Consider the following 24817-nt stretch of genomic DNA (forward strand, 5'->3'; position numbering starts at 1 on the left):
CAGGGATCTGCTGTCCTGAATATGTAGTTAGCTTAACATTTGCGGAACGCAACGGAGGTTTCCCCAGTTGTTTGTACGTGTCGTGATTGAGCAATGAAACTGCAGCTCCGGTATCGAGCTGGAATGGTATGACCTTGCCATTAAAGTCCAAATCTACAAAAAGTTTATTGTCCTGCTGACGACAAAAGCGACTTTCTCGTGCAATTTGAACTGATACAGGTACAGAAGCACTTGCGACTTGACGCGATTTCCGGCGACGTCGACACACACTTTGTGTGGGACGAACACAGTCACTGTTAGAGACAGTGGCACTGGACGAAGTGGAATTAACTACATGAATGTCCATGGATGAAGGTCCACAAGCCTGAGTATTCTTGGTTCGATTCCCGCGCGAAGCAAAGGGCCAGGAATGGTTTTGATTGTCTGATCTGAGCTTTTTCTGGCAAACACTTTGAACATGTCCTCTTTTATTACAGGAAAAACAAATAGCTTGGCGTGACGGGCAATTGTCACGCGAATGTCTAGTAGCACACCGCGGGCATGATTTCACTGCAGTTGTATGCTGTCGCGGCACACCTGGTTTAGAGCGTGGCGGCAGCTGCGCGGACGTGTGCGAGGGCAGTTTACCGAGCCGTGCAGCGCGGCCGGCGGGCCGGTTAATGTGACACACGGCCGGCGAAGTTTCAAATGATTCCTGTGCAAAGTCAAGCGTGTCTTGTCTATTCAATATGTCTATCACTTGTTGAAGGGAGGGATTGACGAGTTTCAAAATCTGTTCTCGTATGCGAACATCAGAAACGTTCTGTGCTATGGCATCACGTACCATAGTATCTGAATAAGGGAGTCCACATTCACACTCAAAAGCACAATCCCTTATAAGGCCTTGCAATGTTGCAACCCACTCCCTATTAGTTTGACCGGCCGTACGTTTTGTACGAAAGAAAGTATACCTTTTTGCAACTACATTAACTGTTTCCTTGAAATAGGCATCTAAAGCAGACAAAATTTCTTCGTAGGACAGAGTTGCTACGTCGCATCGGGGAAATAATTTCACTATCATACGGTACGTTTGCACCCCTACACACGACAATAAATGAGGCTGCCGCTCGTTACCTTGAATTCTGTAGGCGGCGAGATGAAATCCAAACTGGCGTGACCACTCCGTCAATGTTTCCACATCTGCTTGAATATTACGGAATGGTGGTGCAACTGCATGTTGTGGCTGCGGTAGCGATAAAGTGGCGGCTGCCGCATCGTTATGCAGTGCACGTTGACCCTGGACGAGCTGTCCAAGGGCATCCAATAACGCCCGCGTCTGCTGATTCTGCAAGCAATAAAATTCGGACAGTACATCTGGCGAAACCATGACACAAGTAAATGTAAGCAATTAGAAAGAACAAGACCTTTTGTTGACTCGTTGCCAAAAATTGTTGTGTCTAGACAAGACAGCCTAGACACAATGAGAGGAAGCCGAAAGGCACGCGCTAAGGTAAAGCTGGATGCGTGAGGTCTGAAACAGGAGACATAATGAATGCTATAAAGAAAAGTACATAGCTTCTGGAATACTTAACTTTAATCCATCCTTTTGGTACATCTGGAGATTGTGGCGATACAAGTGAGACTCTTTAGATACATGCAATGTTACTAATGGCGCCTTGCTAGGCGTAGCCATTAACTTAGCTGAAGGCTATTCTAACTATTGGCTCGGCTAATGAACAATGCTTCGTCCATGTAGTCGCTAGCAAAGTCGTCCGTACAACTGGGGCGAGTCTAGTCCGTATCTCGAGACCTGCCTTGTGGTGGCGCTCGGTCTGCGATCACACAGTGGCGACATGCGGGTCCGACATGTACTAATGGACCGCGGCCGATTTAAAACTACCACCTAGCAAGTGTGGTGTCTGGCGGTGACACCACAGGAACAACTTGGATATGAACTACACTCCAGTGCCAGTATGGGAAATATCGGGACCAAGTGACAACAGTCTTTGGTTAACTTGCTTCAAGAGACGATGTAACTGCTTTATGACACCCTATACCCTTCGAAACTGAACCAGCGCATTCCTCCATCCCAAAGGGAGTGCATCATCATACTGGAAAGTGACGCATACTGCCAGTTTCTCTGTAAATTTTACTCGATTTTGCAATCACTGAAACGGGAACACGTACCCTCTAAACCTGCGATGTTTCATTTTGTCGCGTCCTCCCCTTCGGGGTGTTCCACTTTTTTTTTTATCAGACAGTGTTTTTGCCAGTCTGAGCTAGGCTGGGAGGACTTAACGAAATGTAACTAACCCACAAAAGAAGTGGCTCACTGAACACTCGTTCGACGATTCCTTGAGTATCGCTCATCGCACTGCGACCTTTTAGCAGATTGGGAGAAACGGAAGGGAAACCTTTCGGCACGGGGCCCGAGAACGTTACTGCGATGCTCAGCCATCTACAGTGGTAGATGCTACAAGAGAGGCGATACGCATCACGGAGATACCTACTGCTGAATTTCCGATAGCGTACGTTGCATGAAAATACGGGAAACATGTTGTTTCCCCCACATACGATTCGCGATATGACCGTGACGAAAATATCAGAGAAGCTTACGGACTGTCACTCTTCCCACGCAATATTCGCGGGTGGACCTGTGACTGGGAGCTAAGATAGCGATACGACCGAACCCTCCGCCACACACCGTAATGGAGTATGGATTTATATGTAGACGTAGATATAAGTCGCGCTCTCATTTTTTTTCAGATATTGTACGTTACTCCTTAAGAGAAGAACCTGTTTCTTTATTACTTATTTATTCATTTAACTTTTCAATAGGACGGAGTGAATTATCTCTCGAAGCGAGGGAGTAACAGGGTTAATACTGGAGACTTCTTTCCAACTCTCGTGAAATATCGCACTGAGGAATATGGCATCCCCAGTGTCATTCATTGGATTTAATGTATTTCTTGGTGTTCACTGGATAGCAATAAAGCTTGTCACGACACAGTGTCTAATCCTAAAGCTACTCACTGCCGGTTGCCCGAAGCTGGAGGAAACTCTTGGAAGTGGAAACTGTGAGCAGCTAAAATACAGGTTAACTGCTGAAACTACGAGTTTCAGGTGTTTCCGACAGTTGAACGTCTCGTTGCGCCTTGCTTAGGGCGCGTTCGGTACGAATCTCAACACTGCTGCGTATAAATGGACGTCAGCAGTGAACTTGTAGCACTGTGTATTTTTCTTCATTAATATTGAGAATGCTGCCTGACCAGTCGCAAAGACCGCACAAATTATTGCAGAAAATGCAACTCGTTTTCGCTCGTCATACACCTTATCATTAGTTCCCGCTCTATCTCAGAATTATCGCTGACGGCGGCGTTACACGACTGTGCGGTTACTCTGCCTGGCCTTGCGGCAGCCTGACGTAATACGTGCAGTGTCAGGGACTCGGGAGACGATCTTCAGTGCTTCAGCGTTGAGCAGCGGGCGTTGTACAGACAGCATCCGAGTGTCGCTCCGTTGTACGTTGCTGCCCGTCAGAACTGATCTTTCTCGTGCGCGGTGTGGAAAAATCAGTACCGTTCCGTCGTCTTATGCGAAGACATGACAAGGAAACAGGTACGTCAAAGAAACATCCTGCGGAAGATAATCTAGTTTCGGTGTTGGTGGAAGACATGGCGTCTCGATCACGTTTGAAGAGCTAAAATTGTATGCCTGATACCTACCTTTCCAGAACCAGTAATATCCCCAGATATTTATTTTATTTTATTTTATTTTACTATCTTTTTATCAAGGTACCAAAACTGACACCACAGAGAAAATATTGCTCCCACAATTAATACACAGACTTTGTTACGCACGCTTATGCAGCGATGCTGTCTTACAACTATGACAGGAATCGGGGCATATACAGTATTACGTCTCTTCCTGCGAGATTAAAACTGAATGCCCGGACCGTGATTCGAACCCTGATACTTCCTGTGGCGTGAGGCGTGCCCTGTTTTCTGGGCCAGGAAGAGCGCTGCCAGCGTGGGGCGAGGTCCCATGTTCGAACCCCAGTCCCACAAACACTTTCAACTCCACAAGAAGTTTCAGACAAGCGTCGACTCCTCTGCATAGTGATAGATTCATTCTGAGCTCACAGTGTCGTCTTAAAATTACGCATAAAAGAATATATTAACACGCAGAGCGACGTATGTCCTCGGAATAGTGAAGCACCTTAAACACGGTAACAAAAGCAGGTCTTTATATTTACTAAGATGGTATCTGTTTTTTCGGACATGTCCGAAAGAACAGATACCATCGGTGACCAAGCAGCTCGTTAGAATGAAATTACAATGAAATGAACACCCTCAGCTGCTTACGGGCGTTGACATACGTCAACGGGGACAGATAAAAATGTGTGCCCCGACCGGCACTCGAACCCGTGATCTCCTACTTACATGGCAGACGCTCTATCCATCTTAGCCACCGAGGACACAGAGGATAGTGCGACTGCAGGGATTTATCTCTGGCACGCCTCCCACGAAACCCACATTCTCAACGTATTGTCCCGCACTACATTCGTAGTGCCCCCGCCCATTACACTCATTACTCGCGGCGCGTTGCCGATTCCCGTAAGAGTTCGGGCACTGTTTGTGCATTCGCACAGAAGAAGAAGATGGTCAAGTGCCCGGTGAGCCTTAACTATATATATACTAAGATGGTATCTGTTCTTTCGGACATGTCCGATATACAATCGCTCGCTCGACGAAAGATCCGTACCCAAAGACAGGAAAGTTGCACAGGTCACATCAATATTCAAGAAAGGCTATAGGACAAGTAATCTACTAAATTACAAGCCCATATCATCAACTTCGATACGCAGCACGATTTTGGAACATACATTATGTTCGAACATTATGAGAACGGTCTACTGACACACAGTCAACACGGATTTAGAAAACATCGTTCTTGTGAAACGTAACTAGCTCTTTACTCATACAAAGTGTTGAGTGCTATTGAGAAGGGATTTCAAACTTATTCCGTATTTCTAGATTTTCAGGACTCTTTGACACTGTACCACACAAGCAGCTTCTAGTTAAATTGCATGCTTATGGAATATAGTCTCAGTTATGTGACTGGATTCGTGATTTGCCGTCAGAGACGTCACAGTTCTTAGGAATTGACGGAAAGTCGTTGACTAAAACAGAAGTGATTTCTGGCGTTCCCCAGGGTAGTGTAATAGGCCCTCTGCTGTTCCTTATCTATGTAAAGGATTTGGGAGAGAATCCGAGCAGCCGTCTTAGCCTGTTTGCAGATGATGCTGTCGTTTATCGCCTTGTAAACTCATAAGAAGATCAAAACAAACTGCAAAATAATTTAGAAAAGATATCTGTATAGCGCAAAAATTGGCAATTGACCGTAAATAACGAAGAGTGTGAACTCATTCACATGATTGCTAAAAGCAATCCGTTAAACTTCGGTTACACTATACATCAGTCTAATCTAAATGCGGTAAATTCAACTAAACACCTAGGAATTACAATTACGAACAATTTAAATTGGAAAGATTACACAGAAAATGTTGTGGGGAAGTCAAACCAAAGACTGCGTTTTATTGGCAGAACACTTAGAAATTGTAACAGATCTACTAGACTGCTAAAACTAATGTATAAGGTACCAGACGCATTAAATAGTAAATCTTTAACTGAAGGGGCAGAAAGGCGTATTACAGCAGACAACTGAACCTGAAGTATCGAGTGTAACGTACCTACAACAAATAAAGCCTATGATCGTCTGTGAAAATGGACTCAATAAGCACCCTGAGCTATCAGTAATCGGAATCTAACCCGCATAACACTATGTACATGTTGTATGTGCGCCAGTTTCAAACCTTCAACAGATCGTTACATGAAAAACCTGAAACTGACATTTGGTTAAGCTTTCTGACTGCGTACTTGAATAAGAATTTACAAGTGGTACAGAATCTGGCTTGTGCAACGGAATTGACTGATTAGAGTACATGACATGTTGTGGTGTGTTAGCGTCTACGTTTTGGCCCTAAGTTTTGCAATCACCTCTTTAGATGACTACCTTTTTCCAAGTGGTTTACAGCAGTTCGCAGCAGCATGCAGCATCAGCGGCCAAAGCTTATTGTTACTAAGAATGAATTTAATAAAAAGCGGTTTGCTTGGGTTCTGTTAACTACTAAATAACTTGTAAGAAGGGATTTCATAAATTAGTTCTATTTAAAAACTTCAGGTGTCATCATGATCAATAATAGGTTGACAAGTATTAATAATGATGAAATGCCTGACAGTGACCTTGTTATTGTTGTCTTCAGTCCTGAGACTGGTTTGATGCAGCTCTCCATGCTACTCTATCCTGTGCAAGCTTCTTCATCTCCCAGTACTTACTGCAACCTACATCCTTCTGAATCTGCTTAGTGTATTCATCTCTTGGTCTCCCTCTACGATTTTTACCCTCCACGCTGCCTTCCAATAAAAAATTGGTGACCCCTTGTCAAAAGCTTTCTCTAAGTCTACAAATGCTAGAAATGTAGGTTTGCCTTTCCTTAATCTATTTTCTAAGATAAGTCGTAGGGTCAGTATTGCCTCACGTGTTCCAACATTTCTGCGGAATCCAAACTGATCATCGCCGAGGTCGGCTTCTACCAGTTTTTCCATTCGTCTGTAAAGAATTCGCGTTAGTATTTTGCAGCTGTGACTTATAAGTATCAATAATGGCTAAGTGGCAGATTAACAGATTATTTCAATTTCAAAGTTACATTAACATTTAATAACCACTGCATATTTATGAATTAGATGTGGAACATAATTATTATTATTTGCAGGATAAGGAGGCTTCTTTATTGCAAACTCGGACTAACAATCGCGAGCCTAACCCTGCAATTGCGCTTTACGCTATTATTGCGAATTTTACCTTGAATTCCATCTTCAAGGGTAGATAAGCTATCTAAATCTCTCCTGGCCACATAAATGAAATCAGGTCTTGAGTACAGTAAGATCTACCATCACCGACATGAGGGCAGCGTGACACGTCTTCTGTCTCAAAGCTCTCGACCAACAATACTGAAATTTTACTCTCGCAGACAGACGTCGTCTCACAACAATGCTTAGAATCAGGCTCCCGTGTTTCGCCATCAGATTGTTACTATCGATATCTGAGTGCTTATTTATTCCGATAGAGAATCGCAGAATCTTACACAAGTCAAAGAACAGTCTGGAGTTGTTTATATTCTTTTCGATACTCAGTATAATATTTAATCAATGTAATGGAGAGTTCTGACACTCTCCTTTCACCAGTACTCCCAGGTAATGGCAATCTCGTCCCAGTTCCTGCGTCTCTTCCACTCGTATCTGACGCACCGCACCTGCATCAACGTTCATGAATTTGAGGTCGGGGTATTCTACTTTCAAATGATTTTGGAGTCGATTTTCCGGTAAAAATTATTTGCCCCTTGTGAAAATCGCATTTAACCTCCTGGTTTACAAGACTGATGCTAATGTTGTTTTTCTCCACGCTCTTGCGGATTTGGCTGTTGTCTGACTTATTATTTGTTCTTACTATTTTTCACGTTTAATACATTCTTCAAGGGACAAAGCTAATGAATGTAATGAAATCACCAAGTAACACGCGCGGGAATAGGTACAGTACTGTTCGGTGTTTCGCTTTAACATGGTACAACTAATATTAAGAAACGTGCAAAGTTGTCTTTCTACTTTGCGATGTAGCAAGTAGTGGGGCTGTGTTGTCACAAGGCAGTAAGAAATCATTGAGCTGACCTTACCATTATTGTTGGTTGAGCAGGCAGAATTAAGACTTTGGTTCAGTAAGTAAGGTGTAAATACCCCGTTCGATTTAAAGTGAATGTCTCGGTACAAGAAAAGATAAAAGGTTTCAAACGGCGCCCATTGTTGAACGTGTGTACCTGTGTGTCTGCGTCGCTGCGTTGGAGGCGTTGGATGGAGGCGTTGACGGAAAGATGGTCGGCGTTTGCAGAGCGAAGTGTAGCTAGGTTTATAGCGTTTGAACAAAACAGCCGGCCGGAGTGGCCGAGTGCTTCTAGGCGCTACAGTCTGGAACCGCGCGACCGCTACGGACGCAGGTTCGAATCCTGTCTCGGGCATGGATGTGAGTGATGTCCATAGGTTAGTAAGGTTTAAGTAGTTCTAAGTTCTAGGGGACTGATGACCTCAGCAGTTAAGTCCCATAGTGCTCAGAGCCATTTGAACCATTTTTGAACTAAACATAACCCAGTTGCACTTCATCGGCAACTAGTGGAAGTTTACGGGATGAGTATAGTGTCATGAAAAGAGGTGTGTGTTTGGTGCCAGGAATTTGATAAAGGCAGAACGGATAGGCGAGGCAGGCAAAGACCATGCCGGCGAGGTGGGTTCTCTTGAGATGAGAGCTAGGGCCGTGTCGAATGGTTCACTCGAGACGACCGTCGCATTCACGAGTGGCAGACTACGCACCAGCTCCACAGCTGTGCTAACGGAGTAGCAGATAACGCGCCACGGCACCCTGGACTAGCGGAAGGCGTGTTGTCGCTGGGCATTGCGGCAGCTCCCAGGTGGCAACAGAGCCACAGAGAAACTGACTCTCCACCACCTGATGCGGTATCAGGCGCAGGGGGTCATCCATTCCCGCACCGTATCGTCACAGGGCACGAATCGTGTCTCGATCACATGACTGCCGTGATGAAGAGAGTATCAGCTGCACCATTACCTACTTTCTGCGTAACTGTTGTGCTGTAGAATTAATTTAGTTGTTTCGCATAAGTCAGTGTCGATTACTGCGTGTGGATTGAAATACGCGCGCAGGCGTCGGTAGCAAACTACAAAAATAATAATGTAACGTAGCAGTTTAAACTCTGAATATTGTTTTTGGAACGCCACGTATATCCTGAGCGCGAGTAAATGCGTCTTAAATATACATAGCGTGACGTAATCTCAATACGTAGGCAGAAAGTTATTTATTTTTACATCTACATCTATACTCCGCGAGCCACCTTACGGTGTGTGGCGGAGGGTACTTATTGTACCACTATCTGATCCCCCCTTCCCTGTTCCATGGAAATTTTACGCTCTCTTTCATCAAATGACAACGTAACGTAACCTGCAACCAACCCATAGAGTAATTATCTCTGGAGTGAGCATTGCGTTCTGCGCATGTCGTTAACATTGAACATGGACTGTCACGTGTTTTCGGTACTTCGCTGTGCGTGTGTACTTTCCGCAGAGTTTGAAGTTTATAATATCAAGAGTTTTTTTGTGTTTTCACCGTTTGTTGATAGTGTAATAGCGATGGTGAATTACTGTTGTCGCTACAGATGCACAGAAAAATATGTGAAAGGAAGGATAGTAACTTTTCATGGGTACTATGTTTAAAAATTTCGAGACGCATTATAACTAAGGCTTGATTATGTAGACCTATTTTTCTACGATTTTATGACTATATAATAGATATTACGGCTCGTACCCCCCCCCCCCCCCCCCCATGAACCATGGACCTTGCCGTTGGTGGGGAGGCTTGCGTGCCTCAGCGATACAGATGGCCGTACCGTAGGTGCAACCACAACGGAGGGGTATCTGTTGAGAGGCCAGACAAACATGTGGTTCCTGAAGAGGGGCAGCAGCCTTTTCAGTAGTTGCAGGGGCAACAGTCTGGATGATGGACTGATCTGACCTTGTAACATTAACCAAAACGGCCTTGGTGTGCTGGTACTGCGAACGGCTGAAAGCAAGGGGAAACTACAGCCATAATTTTTCCCGAGGAAATGCAGCTTTATTGTATGATTAAATGATGATGGCGTCCTCTTGGGTAAAATATTCCGGAGGTAAAATAGTCCCACATTCGGATCTCCGGGCGGGTACTACTCAAGAGAACGTCGTTATCAGGAGAAAGAAAACTGGCGTTCTACGGATCGGAGCGTGGAACGGCAGATCCCTTAATCGAGCAAGTAGGTTAGAAAATTTAAAAAGGGAAATGGATAGGTTAAAGTTAGATATAGTGGGAATTAGTGAAGTTCGGTGACGGAAGGAACAAGACTTTTGGTCAGGTGAATACAGGGTTATACATACAAAATCAAATAGGGGTAATGCAGGAGTAGGTTTAATAATGAATAACAAAATAGGAGTGCGGCTTAGCTACTACAAACAGCATAGTGAACGCATTATAGTGGCCAAGATAGACACAAAGCCCATGCCTACTATAGGAGTACAAGTTTATATGCCAACTAGCTCTGCAGATGATGAAGAAATAGATGAAATGTATGACGAGATAAAAGAAATTATTCAGGTAGTAAAGGGAGAGGAAAATTTAATAGTCATGGGTGACTGGAATTCGTCAGTAAGAAAAGGGAGAGAAGGAAACATAGTAGGAGAATATGGATTGGGGGGAAGAAATGAAAGAGGAAGCCGCCTTGTAGAATTTTGCACAGAGCATGACTTAATCATAGCTAACACTTGGTTCAAGAATCATAAAAGAAGTTTGTATACCTGGAAGAATCCTGGAGATACTAAAAGGTATCAGATAGATTATATAATGGTAAGACAGAGATTTAGGAACCAGGTTTTAAATTGTAGGACATTTCCAGGGGCAGATGTGGACTCTGACCACAATCTGTTGGTTATGAACTGTAGATTAAAACTGAAGAAACTGCAAAAAGGTGGGAATTTAAGGAGATGGGACCTGGATAAACTGACTAAACCAGAGGTTGTACAGAGATTCAGGGACAGCATAAGGGAACAGTTGACACGAATGGGGGAAAGAAATACAGTAGAAGACGAATGGGTAGCTCTGAGGGATGAAGTAGTGAAGGCAGTAGATCAAGTAGGTAAAAAGACGAGGGCTAATAGAAATCCTTGGGTAACAGAAGAAATATTGAATTTAATTGATGAAAGGAGAAAATATAAAAATGCAGTAAATGAAGCGGGCAAAAAGGAATACAAACGTCTCAAAAATGAGATCGACAGGAAGTGCAAAATGGCTAAGCAGGGATGGCTAGAGGACAAATGTAAGTATGTAAAGGCTTGTCTCACTAGGGGTAAGATAGATACTGCCTACAGGAAAATTAAAGAGACCTTTGGAGAGAAGAGAACCACTTGTATGAATATCAAGAACTCAGATGGAAACCCAGTTCTAAGCAAAGAAGGGAAAGCAGAAAGGTGGAAGGAGTATATAGAGGGTTTATACAAGGGCGATGTGCTTGAGGACAATATTATGGAAATGGAAGAGGATGTAGATGAAGACGAAATGGGAGATATTATACTGCGTGAAGAGTTTGACAGAGCACTGAAAGACCTGAGTCGAAACAAGGCCCCAGGAGTAGACAACATTCCATCAGTACTACCGATGGCCTTGGGAGAGCCAGTCATGACAAAACTCTACCATCTGGTGAGCAAGATGTATGAAACAGGCGAAATACCCTCAGACTTCAAGAAGAATATAATAATTCCAATCCCAAAGAAAGCAAGTGTTGACAGATGTGAAAATTACCGAACTATCAGTTTAATAAGTCAAAGCTGCAAAATATTAACGCGAATTCTTTACAGACGAATGGAAAAACTGGTAGAAGCGGACCTCGGGGAAGATCAGTTTGGATTCCGTAGAAATGTTGGAACATGTGAGGCAATACTAACTTTACGACTTATCTTAGAAGAAAGATTAAGGAAAGGCAAACCTACGTTTCTAGCATTTGTAGACTTAGAGAAAGCTTTTGACAATGTTAACTGGAATACTCTCTTTCAAATTCTGAAGGTGTTAGGGGTAAAATACAGGAAGCGAAAGGCTATTTACAATTTGTACAGAAACCCGATGGCAGTTATAAGAGTCGAGGGGTATGAAAGTGAAGCAGTGGTTGGGAAGGGAGTGAGACAGGGTTGTAGCCTTTCCCCGATGTTATTCAATCTGTATATTGAGCAAGCAGTAAAGGAAGCAAAAGAAAAATTCGGAGTAGGTATTAAAATTCATGGAGAAGAAGTAAAAACTTTGAGGTTCGCCGATGACATTGTAATTCTGTCAGAGACGGCAAAGGACTTGGAAGAGCAGTTGAACGGAATGGACAGTGTCTTGAAAGGAGGATATAAGGTGAACATCAACAAAAGCAAAACGAGGATAATGGAATGTAGTCTAATTAAGTCGGGTGATGCTGAGGGAATTAGATTAGGAAATGAGACACTTAAAGTAGTGAAGGAGTTTTGCTATTTGGGGAGTAAAATAACTGATGATGGTCGAAGTAGAGAGGATATAAAATGTAGACTGGCAATAGCAAGGAAAGAGTTTCTGAAGAAGAGAAATTTGTTAACATCGAGTATAGATTTAAGTGTCAGGAAGTCGTTTCTGAAAGTATTTGTATGGAGTGTAGCCATGTATGGAAGTGAAACATGGACGATAACTAGTTTGGACAAGAAGAGAATAGAAGCTTTCGAAATGTGGTGCTACAGAAGAATGGTGAAGATTAGATGGGTAGATCACATACCTAATGAAGAGGTGTTGAATAGGATTGGGGAGAAGAGTTTGTGGCACAACTTGACTAGAAGAAGAGATCGGTTGGCAGGACATGTTCTGATGTTCTGAGGCATCAAGGGATCACCAATTTAGTATTGGAGGGCAGCTTGGAGGTGGTGTTACAGAAGAATGGTGAAGATTAGATGGGTCGATCACATAACTAATGAAGAGGTGTTGAATAGGATTGGGGAGAAAAGGAGTTTGTGGCACAACTTGACAAGAAGAAGAGATCGGTTGGCAGGACATGTTCTGAGGCATCAAGGGGTCACAAATTTAGCATTGGAGGGCAGCGTGGAGGGTAAGAATCGTAGAGGGCGACCAAGAGATGAATACACTAAGCAGATTCAGAAGGATGTAGGTTGCAATAGGTACTGGGAGATGAAAAAGCTTGCACAGGATAGAGTAGCATGGAGAGCTGTATCAAACCAGTCTCAGGACTGAAGACCACAACAACAACATATCCATAAACAATGATGGAGTTTTTATGGATGACAACGCACCATGTATCTGGGCCACAGTTGTTCACGATTGATTTGAAACACATTGTGCACAATTTGGGCGGATGATTTGACCACCCAGATCGTCCAACATGAATCCCATCGAACACTTACGAGGCCCAATCGAGAGTTCAGTTCACGCACAAATTCTTGCGCTGGCAATACTTTCGGAATTGTGGACGGCTATCGAGGCAGCGTGGCTCAATAGTTCTGCAGTGGATCTCCAAAGACTTGTTGAGTCCATGCCATGTAGAGCTACATGTACTACACCAGGAAAAACGAAGTCCGACATTATATTAGGAGGTATCCCATGACTTTTGTAACCTGAGTGTAATGTCCATTAATGTGTGTCCAGACAAGTATCATCAGACAGTGTTTGTGGTATATTGTGGAGCATGGCTGCCAGGCACTTGAGGGCTGTTTGGAGAGTACAGATGTAGAAGTGGTTGCCACCTGCTGATCTTGTCGTTACAGGGTGTGGCTCTGTTGGTCTCGGCTACTCTGGCGTGCTGCTTTGTGCTGCCATCGAATGGCGCCAACATCCTGGCCCTATTTCCCGTGGGTGCCAAAAGCCACTGGATCGTCTTTCGAGAGATGCTGGTGGAGCTGGGCAGGAGGGGCCACCACCTCACCGTGGTGACCCCCTTCAAGGAGGAACACAAGAACTGGGAGCTTCTCAAAATGGCCGACCCTGTTTTTGATCTTGGAGGTACGTGAATTTCCTTCCTCTTCTGATCCGTAATCTAGAGAGTAATTGGCAATAGCTCACCACTAAACCCGTTTTCTGTCTGCTGATGTGTTATACCTGAGACCCACCACTCCCATACTTTTCCTTCGTAATGCTATCTAGAGCTCGTAAACAACACAGACCTGCAAAGCAGCCAGAAGACTTTTTTACAGTCGAGTAATGACGACTAGCATAGGGGATTAGTGGAAGTCAGGGCGTCACCTTGGGCAGTAACCGCTGTAAACCGAAATGTATTCCACATAATTTCGTACAAGAGAGCCGGTTAGTGAAGTGTGGTATTGGAGATTCCACGCGAGTCAAGAGTGTAATCAACAAGAGATCCGAATCCATATCACTGTACTGCATAGCTCAGCGGTTCCCAACATGGGTATGATTGCCCCCAGAGGGGTAAAATGATATTTTCTGAGGGGTAAAAACAAACGTTTCGATAGTGTTTCGGGCAGAAAACTAAATTGTTTCGCTATGAGTATTATCGTTATTTTATGACTGTAATACTCATTATACACTGAAGCCCCAAAGAAATTGGCATAGGTAAGCGAAATCAAATACAGAGATATGTAAACAGGCAGAATGCGGCGCTGCGGTCGGCAACGCCTGTATAAGACATTAAGTGTCTGGCGCAGTTGTTAGAACGGTTACTGCTGCTACAGTGGCATGTTATCAAGATTTAAGTGAGTTTGAACGTGGTGTTACAGTCGGCGCGCGAGCGATGGGACGCAGCATCTCCGAGGTAGCCATAAAGTGCGTATTTTCCTGTACGACAGTTTCACGAGTGTACCGTGAATATCAGGAATCCGGTAAAACATCAAATTTCCGACATCGCTGCGGCCTGAAAAAGATCCTGCAAGATCGGGAGAAACGACGAATGAAAAGAATTGTTCATTGTGACAGAAGTAGAACCCTTCCGCAAATTGTTGCAGATTTCAATGCTGGGCCACCAACAACTGTTACCGTGCGAACCATTCAACGAAACACCATCGATATGGGGTTTCCGAGCCGAAGGGCCACTCTTGTCCCCTCGATCACTGCACGACTAAAAGCTTTAAGCCTGGCCTGAGTCCCTCAACACCGACTTTGGAGTATTCGTGGCTGGAAGCTTGTTACCTGGTCGGACGAGTCTCGTTTCAAATTGTGTCGAGTGGACGGACGTGTATGTGTGTGGAGACAACCTCATGAATCCATGGACCCTGCATGTCAGCAGGGCACTCTTCAAGCTGGTTCAGGCTCTGTAATGGCATGGGACTATTGCATTTGGAGTGATATGGGACCCTGATACGTCTAGATACGACTCTGACAGGTGACACGTACGTAACCATCCTGTCTGATCACCTGCACCCGTTCGTGTCCGTTGTGCATTCCGACGGACTAGGGCAATTCCCAAACGTCCAGAATTGCTACACAGTGGCTCCAGGAACACTCTACTGGCCACCATACTAACTGGACATGAACATTATTGAGCATATCTGGGATGCTTTGCAACGTGCTGTTCAGAAGAGATTTCCACCCTCTCGTACTCTTGCGGATTTGTGGACGGCCCCGCAGGGTTCATAGTCTCAGTTACCTCCGCCTTCAGACACAAGTCGAGTCCATGCCAAGTCGTGTTGCGGCACTTCTGCGTGCTCGCGGGGGCCCTACACGATATTAGGCAGGTGTACCAGTTTCCTTGCCTCTTCAGTTTATAAGTTACCAAAGTGAAAATTTGGAAAGAGTACGTCAAAATCTACAGTAATATCTATTTTTAAGACTCTGGGAAAACTTTCCAGGTAAAAACACCAAACTGCTGGACTAACGGACCAGTCACAGTCGTATGCCCCACAAATCTGAATACTGTCGGTTCGACCGGCGGACGACCGATACGGGGGTCCCTTTCAGAGTCACTCAGGTGCTCATAACGCTGTCTCAGACGCTACGTGGCATCCCCGCGCCTTTCTCAGCGATCACTCGACATGTAGCGGTGCTCACGCCCTTTATACGCCCTAGCAGGCCTGTATCGACACTAAAGAAGAACAACGGTGATGCAGTCTGGTGGCCGTTCTGCTTGTAACAGACCACCACAGACACACACGCGGATGGTGAGTACCTGTACCAAGTTACACTAGCACTCGACCCTGTCATGTGGATGTTCCACTTTTTTTGCCGGGCAGTGTTTTGCCGGAACCGGTTAAGACGCCGTAATTCTGTTTACACTCAGATATAACTGTCAAAAAGTCCTGTTTAAATGACGCACTATTTCTTTTCATACACTGAAGAGCCAAAGAAACTGGTACACCTGCATAATATCGTGTAGGGACCCCGCGAGCACGCAGAAGTGCCGCAACACGCCGTGGCATGGACTCGACTTGTGTCTGAAGTAGTGCTGGAGGGAACTGACACCATGAATCCTGCAGGGCTGAACATAAATACGCAAGATCTCGTCTGAACTGCACGTTGCAAGGTATCGCAGGTACGCTCAATAACATTCATGTCTGGGAAGGTTGATGGTCAGCGTAAGTGTTTAAACTCAGATGAGTGTTCCTGGAGCCACTCTGTAGCAATTCTGGACGTGTGGGAATGGTTACGTACGTGTCACCTGTCAGAGTCGTATCTAGACGTATTAGGGGTCCCACATCACTCCAACTGCACACGCCCCACGCCATTACAGAGTCTCTACCAACTCGAACCGTCCCCTGCCTACATGCAGGGTCAGTGGATTCATGAGGATGTCTACACACCCGTACACGTTGATCCGCTCCATAGAATTTGAAACGACACTGGCCCGACTAGACGACATGTTTCCAGTCACCAACAGTCCAATGTCGGTGTTGTCGGGTCCAGGCGAATCGTAAAGCTATGTGTCGTATAGTCATCAAGGATACACGAGTGGGTCTTCGGATCCGAAAGCCCATGTCGATGATGTTTCGTTGACTGGTTCGCACGCTGACACTTGTTGGTTGCCCAGCATTGAAATATGCGGCAATCTGCGGAAGGGCTGCACTTCTGTCACACTGAACAATTCTCGTTGAAACTTCCTGGCAGATTAAAACTGTGTGCCCGACCGAGACTCGAATTCGGGAGCTTTGCCTTTCGCGGGCAAGTGCTCTACCATCTGAGCTACCGAAGCACGACTCACTCCCGGTCCTCAGAGCTTTACTTCTGCCAGTATCTCGTCTCCTACCTTCCAAACTTTACAGAAGCTCTCGTGCGAACCTCAGCTGGTAGAGCACTTGCCCGCGAAAGGCAAAAGTCCCGAGTTCGAGTCTTGGTCGGGCACACAGTTTTAATCTGCCAGGAAGTTTCATATCAGCACACACTCCGCTGCACAGTGAAAATCTCATTCTGAAATTCTTGTTGATCCCGTTCTAGCAGGATCATTTTCCAGCCGCAGCGATGTCGGATATTTGATGTTTTACCGGATTCTTGATATTCACGGTACACTCATGAAATGGTCGACAGGAAAATCTCCCCACTTCATGGCTACCTCGGAGACGCTGTGTTCCATCCCTCATGCGCCGACTACAACACCACGTTCAAACTCAGTTTAATCCCGATAGTCTGGCATTGTAGCAGCAGTAACCGTCCTAACAACTGCACCAGACACTTGAGCCTTGTATAGTCGTTGCTGACCGTAGCGCCGGATTCTGCCTGTTTACATACCTCTGTATTTGATACGCAAGCCTATACCAGTTTCTTTGGCGCTTCAGTGTAGTTACATTAATTACAGACGTCTCGGTATCAGCTTTGCTTATTCGTGGACAACTGTAGTAATTTATGCTCCTAGTACTGCAATTCTTTGGGGGAGAAACTGAAAGTCGTTTCACTCTTTAGAATCCGATTACTGCTTTCGGAGTAGTTACAACGTTTAGAACGCAGGCCTGTTTAGAAATTACACGGACGGCGCGGCCCCTCCCGCCGGAGGTTCGAGTCCTTCCTCGGGCATGAGGGTGTGTGTGTGTGTGTTGTTCTTAGCATTAGTCAGTTTGGGTTAGTTAAGTTGTAAGTAGGCTATTTAGGTTTTATGTTGGTAACGCCACGTAGCGCTCTGTATGAACATCACTGGCTGTGCTGTGTGCAGCCTGTGGATGGTTAGCATTGTTGGAATACTCGCTATTGTAGTGTTGGGCAGTTGGAGGTGAGCCGACAACTGCGCAACGCAACGCGATGTTCACATCCAACTGCCCAACACTACAATAGCGAGTATTCCAACAATGCCAACCAGCCACAGACTGCACACAGCACAGCCAGTGATTTTCATACAGAGCGCTACGTGGCGTTACCAACATAAAACCTAAACAGCCCAGTGTTGCCAATTTAGCGACTTTGTCGCTAGAAATGGCGACTTTTGCCTTCGTCTTAGCGACAAAAAAAAAAAAAAAATTTTTAGCTACAAAAATTATTTAGCTACTTATCTGGCGACTTTTGGAGTACTGACGACTTTTGAAGTACAAATCAAAACTATTTTGGGCCAGTGTTTTCATTAACAAAAGTAAGATTTTAACCATAGAATAGGTACTACACTAAATTTGTTCTTGATTTACTAAGTTAAATTAAGTTCTTAGCAGATCATGTAGCATTGTTCAGCTTTTAGTAAACCTGAATGTTGGAACTGCGTACAGAGTAAGAAAACCTTGACTATAGAACAATTCATTATTCATTACCCACTAGCCTGTTATCGTCGATAACGTATCGATCTATAATTCCTCAACTTTTGAACTCCCTTTATTTTTCGAATTGACAAATAACATACGTAATATTAAGTATAATGAAATACATTTCTGTCCAGCAACCTCTAATTTTTCGAAATGTTAACTCGCAGTTAAATTATTAACACATGCACAGTGGTAACGCAAGAACAATTCGGTGGGGGTATCTCAGACATTATTACGTTTTAAACAATGAACAATAAGACTGATATCGAGTTACCGAGTGAGTTGATTGTTTCATGACCTCTAGTTCGCCTGAGTTTTGATGTATTTTCAGTGATTACAAATTGGTGAAACTTATGTTGTGGTGGCTTACATAATGGATTTACCGCAGGAGAAGGAGCAGTACGCTCAGAAATATCGGGATGCGTGGGAAGCAGAACCTGAATTCAATGGGTGGCTGAAACTAGTCGTTGGAGACTTATCCAAGGCAAGATGTCAAGTATGAGCAACAGAGTTGTATGCTAAATTGTGTGATATTAGAAAGCTTTCGAAAACTATTAGGCAGAAACAAAAAATTGATTTAAAAAAAAAAACACAAACCACCTTACCTGTGAAAATTGTTCCGAAAACTACAGTTAGAATAGCAAGCAGAGCAGAAGGCACCCTTTCTTTATTTATTGTTGAACATTGTTCTATTTTAGCTGTAGATCATTTAGGAATACTGTGCAAGAAGGTGTTTTCCGGTGATGAGGGCGCTAAAAACATGCAATTACATCGTACAAAGTGCACTAACGTTATAACTGAAGTTTTGGCTCCATATTTTACACAGTCATTGGTTGAAGATATAGGTAACCAAAAATACAGTGTACTAATAGATGAATCTACAGATGTATCAATATCTAAAATGCTAGGTACCGTTATACGGTACTATAGTGTAAACAACCAAACCATTAGATCAGCAATTCTCAAACTCCCTGTAGTAGAAACTGCGGATGCAAGAAATCTGGCTGCTGTTCTTGTGAATTCTTTGAAAGATTTCAAACTTCCAATCGCTAATATGGTAGGAATTGGCACAGATAATGCTTCTGCAATGGTTGGAATAAACGATGGGCTTTCGAACAACTCAAGAGAGAATATGGTTTGAAACATTTGGTATTGATCCGTTGCATTTGTCACCCTCTTCTGCTTGCAGTGTCGCACGCCTCAGTGAATACCATACCTAGAAACGTAGAGTTTCTTGTACGGGAAACCTACAATTGGTTCTCCATTTCACCCAAAAGACAAGAGGAATATAAAAAGGTTTATGAGACAGTAAATTGTGGAAAACAGCCACTAAAATTTTTGAAGGTCTGTGCAACACGTTGGCTTTCAATTGAACCAGCAACACGAAGAAATCTGGAGCAGTGGGAAGAACAAAAGCTAAATTTTTCACTTGCCATGGTTCAAGACAATTGTTACACTTCCGATCTTTTGTACAAGATGTATTGTGAAGACTCAAATCATCTTTACATGTTTTACCTTAAACATGCTTTAAAAGACGTACAAATAGCAATAAAAGCTTTTGAAGGAGAAGACAATGACCCCACTAAATTACTTGATACACCTGCATTTCTCATGCAGTCACTCGGACAAAACATAGTTTTTCAAACTGTTGATTTGTTGACAACACCAGTTCCAAGAGAATGTATGTACGCAAATCCGAACCTTGGCTTTATGTTTGAACAGAAATTGTCTGAGTAAAGTTTGTCTGAAGAAAATAAAGTTTATTTGAAGAAGAGATGCATTCAGTTTAGTCTGAAACTCATTAAAGAATCAACAGAGACTACCAAGTAACGTTACGATCCTGAAAAAAATGTCAATGCTGAATGTTGAAGAAACAGTAAAAGTGAATAAAAATAATGCTGTAGCGGATGTAGCCAAAGAATTGGGTTTTAGTGGCGATTTCATAGACGGTATGGTGCAAGAATGGCATAATATCAACTTCATTAGGGGGAATAACACTGCCAACACTGTTCGATTTTGGAGTGAGGTTTTGCAGTATAAAAATGCCGCAGGGGAGAATCCTTTTCCTTTGATTTCACAGCTAGCCATGACTGTTCTATGCCTACCGCATTCAAATGCAGAAGTGGAAAGAATATTCAGTTCTATGAACATTATAAAAACTAAACAACGTAACAGATTATTGTTAAAGACAATGAATGCTTTGATCATATTGAGAGACCAGGTGAACAAAGAAAATAAAGATTGTGCATCTTGTGACATACCGTCAGACGTATTGGAGCTTATTGGAACGAACAGAAGTTACTCTTTTGCGACAAAACCAGTCGAACTGCAACATCATCTTTTGAGCGACGTTCAACCCTCTACATCAACTACAGTTCTGTCAGAGCATCACACAGAAGAGTTATTCGATCTTCTGAGTGACGACGATGAATAGCTCACATACCGGTATGTATATATTTTGTAACCTATTTTGAGTTCTTGCTTTCTTTTGTTACAAATATAGTTGTATATTTCTAGTATATTTGACTACTGTGATTTATTCAACAACATATGTGTTGTGTCAATTATGATAACATGTTTAATTAAACGTTAGCGTATTTTATATGTATGTTGTTGCAAGCGATGCGTCATTTAATTAAGATTGGATTGGATTGTTTGGGGGAAGAGACCAAACTGCGAGGTCATTCGGATTAGGGAAGGACGGGGAAGGAAGCCGGCCGTGCCCTTTCAAAGGAACCATCCTGCCATTTGCCTGGAGCGATTTAGGGAAATCACAGAAAACCTAAATCAGGATGACCAGACGCGGGATTGAACATTTAATTAAGACAATATAGCAATTACGTATGAGACAATTTTTATTAAAATTTTATTACTCCCCCCCACCGCACTGGCTTATTGCACCATGCACCATTCGAAGCACGAAATTTTCAGTACACCCCTAGTAAAATCAGTTTTAGCGACTTTCTAGCGACTTTTGATATTGAATCTAGCGACTTGGGTTTTTTAGAGTTGGCAACACTGAAACAGCCTATTTACAAAGTAGTGTGCACGTCTAGGGACCGATGACCTCAGCAGTTTGGTCCCTTATAAATTCACACACATTTAAACATTTTTTAGAAGTTAAACGAATTCATATTTTGATTTAAATAAGGACGCGCCCTGTTTTTTCCTGGTGCACGGTCTTCAGGTACAATAATGGAACGATGTCTTGGCTATTCTTTAGCTGCAAAAAGCTACACTGCGCATAAAAAACGTATCACTTTTTCGGAACCCCATAAATGTCTGCCACTGAGCCGCATAAGTTTGAAATTTGGCTTCAAGGTGCCATAAACCTTCCCCTGTAGTGACGCAAAAGCGTGGTGGCCTGTGACGTCACCATCGGTCTCAATGACGCATCATACAGCAAAGCGTCGATAAATGCGAAAAAGGAAGTCCCAGCTTAGAAGTTCATGTCAGCTATAAGGTGGGTCAGTGATTCGACATTGGCACCAAATTTCGCCACAATCCTGCCCAAGCCAATTGTGGGCATGTCACACGATGAGACGGTAGTCATACCCCCTCTTACCCAAGTTTCATCCGTTCTTTCGACGGCTCTGCAATGGAGTTCACAACCGTGACACACATAGCGTCGAAATCACGCGGATTCCTAACCGGTGGCCCAGGAAAACAGTTGATACAGACCGCTGCTCAGTATCGACATGAAAAGCACTCAGAAGGTGGCGCAACGGGCGTCGATGAAACCACCCCTTTCCCTCGGGGCGTTGATTCGTGCACATTTCGCTGTCGACAACGAAATCGTGCTGGTGCTACAGCTACGCCCCGCCATAGTTTCACATGGATTCCTGGTGTTAAAACAACTGATGTACAATTTCTTAACTGACAACACGAGGGTTATTCATTAGTAATGACGTATAATGTAACAAATGAAAGTTCGAGCTGTACATCGATGCTTTTTCCGTCGCAACAGCTCCAACGGTAAGTTCAGTCCTAGCGTTTTTCTCCTAACATTGTAGCGATCAAACGAACAATCAGAAAATAACGAACGTCCGCCTGTACAGAGAGAGCGGCAGTATCTTTAAACCACGTAAAGGTATATTTTCTGCTACTTATGGTCTGGCTTCGATGTCTCTTCATAGTCAACAGTCGCCAAAAATTTCTCGAAAAATCACCTTACCTCTTAACTGTTACTGCGTATGTCGCCCCGTTTTCGACTATAATGTGATACTCACAGAACAAGTAAAAGTAGACATTCTCACTATTCCGTCAAGGTACGCCGGCCGCGGTGGTCTAGCGGTTCTGGCGCTGCAGTCCGGAACCGCGGGACTGCTACAGTCGCAGGTTCGAATCCTGCCTCGGGCATGGGTGTGTGTGATGTCCTTAGGTTAGTTAGGTTTAAGTAGTTCTAAGTTCTAGGGGACTTATGACCTAAGATGTTGAGTCCCATAGTGCTCAGAGCCATTTGAACCATTTGAACCGTCAAGGTACAACATTTTGATCTTCGTCATGCGATGTAACCAAAACACATTGATCATCCAGATCAATAGTCTGTAACCCTCCTACCTCTCCGACTAATTAGGCTTTTCTAAATGGCTTATAGAGGATGGTTTTGAAACCCGTCAAGTAACGGGCGTGGTCTTCGTGGATCTCACAGCAGCGTATGATACTGTGCATCATCGGTTACTCCATGCAAAACTATACAATATGTTCAACAACGCCCACCTCGTTAGACTTTTCAGCACCCTCCTCCAAACCCGCAGGTTTTTTGTTGAATTTCAAGGACAACGCAGTCGCTGGAGAGCGCAGAAAAATGGTCTACCTCAGGGAAGCGTCTTGGCTCCACTTCTCTTCAACATCTATACTAACGACCAGCCACTGATCCCAGGCACAAGGAGATTCTTATCTGCAGATGACCTAGCCCTTGCTACGCTGAGCTCATGCTTTGAAAGAGTGGAAAGAAACCTGACAACAGCACTTAGAACACTGTCAAGCTACTACAATCGGAACCAACTCAGACCAAACCCTTCGAAGACACAAGTGTGTGCCTTTCATTTAAGGAACAGGGAAGCTAATCGTGAGCTACATATTGCATGGTCAGGCATCCAACTCCAGCATCATAATGCACCTAAATACTTGGGAGTCACTCTCAATAGAACTCTGACATTCAAAACTCACTGCAAGAAAACCAAAATGAAAATATCCGCTCGAAACAACCTAATTCGCAAACTAGCGGGGACACAGTGGGGATCACATCCACAAACTATTCGCTGTTCTGCAATGGCACTGTGCTTTTCTACTGCTGAATATGCTTCTCCAGTCTGGGTCAGGTCATCTCATGCCAGACAAGTATACATTGCCCTCAACGAAACCTGCAGGTTGATCACAGGTTGCTTAAGACCTACCCCAACTGATAAGCTCTACTGCCTGGCTGGAACAGCGCCACCATGGATATGCAGAACAGTGGCTGCCAACAAGGAGAGACTGAAAGTGGAACAGGACAGTGCCCATCCACTGCACGGACATAATCCACCACAGCAACGGCTGAGATCGCGAAAGAGCTTCCTGAGAACATCCGAGAAGCTCACCATTTCACCAGAGGAGGCGAGGCTGGAGTTATGGAAGAAGTCGACGCCTGACCTGCAGACGCCAGAAGCTGAAGAACTACCACCTGGACACAACGAGAGCTGGCTGGTGTGGAAATCTTTAAACAGATTACGACCAGGAGTTGGACGATCCAGAGACAACCTGAAGAGATGGGGCTTCATAACAGAAGATACGTCCTGTGATTGTGGACACGAACAAACCACAAGCCACATGCTTCAGTGCCTTTTGTGCCCTACATCTTCTGCAAGCCACTCCAAGCGCCTTGCAGGTTGCAAAGTACTGGGCACATGTAATATAAATACAATTTGTGTATATATATGTACATATTTATTGATGTGTATGGCTACTGTAAATTTGTATGTTTCTGATTCGAGAATAATAATAATAATAATGGCCATGTACTTAGTCCCTAACCTGCGGGGAAAAGGCATCTAGTCCGAAGAATAATGCAAAACTGAGAGAAGTAGATGACGTTATAACCGAATCGCCACTGCCCAGTATTTTAGCAACGACGTTTAGAAACAAAGTTTGGTTAACTTTATATATTTTTAATTACGTAAACTAGTTTTTAATTAATAGTAGTTAGTGGAAAAGTTGGAAGAAACGTTTTCAAAGTATGTCATTAATGAAATAACCAACGGTCGTTAGTTCCTTACAACAAGAGGAATTAAACTGAAACTGAACTTAATACTCGTAAGCAATCTTACATAAGAATAGTTATTGGCGTCATCACGTAGGAACAGCACCTGACGCACACTTTCAAGTAGTTAACAGCACACATCACAGTAGTCAGATAATAATCAAATAGCAAACACATACCCGCGCGGGATTAGCCGTGCGGTCTCAGGCGC

At 43.9% G+C, this 24817-nt stretch overlaps 1 protein-coding gene across 4 annotated transcripts in view; it reads left to right on the forward strand.

Moving 5' to 3' along the window:
- The first annotated feature begins 3425 nt into the window (after positions 1-3425).
- The window catches only part of LOC126419783 (UDP-glucosyltransferase 2-like), a 335883-nt gene continuing 314491 nt past the window's right edge, over positions 3426-24817 (forward strand). For all 4 annotated transcript variants that reach the window (XM_050086968.1, XM_050086964.1, XM_050086963.1 and 1 more), the window contains exons 1-2: positions 3426-3597; positions 13467-13701. In XM_050086968.1, the coding sequence (XP_049942925.1) occupies positions 3583-3597; positions 13467-13701 (250 nt within the window). In that variant the 5' untranslated portion in view covers positions 3426-3582. The remainder of the gene's footprint in view (positions 3598-13466; positions 13702-24817) is intronic.

This window comes from Schistocerca serialis, chromosome 9, assembly GCF_023864345.2.
Source record: "Schistocerca serialis cubense isolate TAMUIC-IGC-003099 chromosome 9, iqSchSeri2.2, whole genome shotgun sequence".
NCBI lineage: Eukaryota > Metazoa > Arthropoda > Insecta > Orthoptera > Acrididae > Schistocerca > Schistocerca serialis.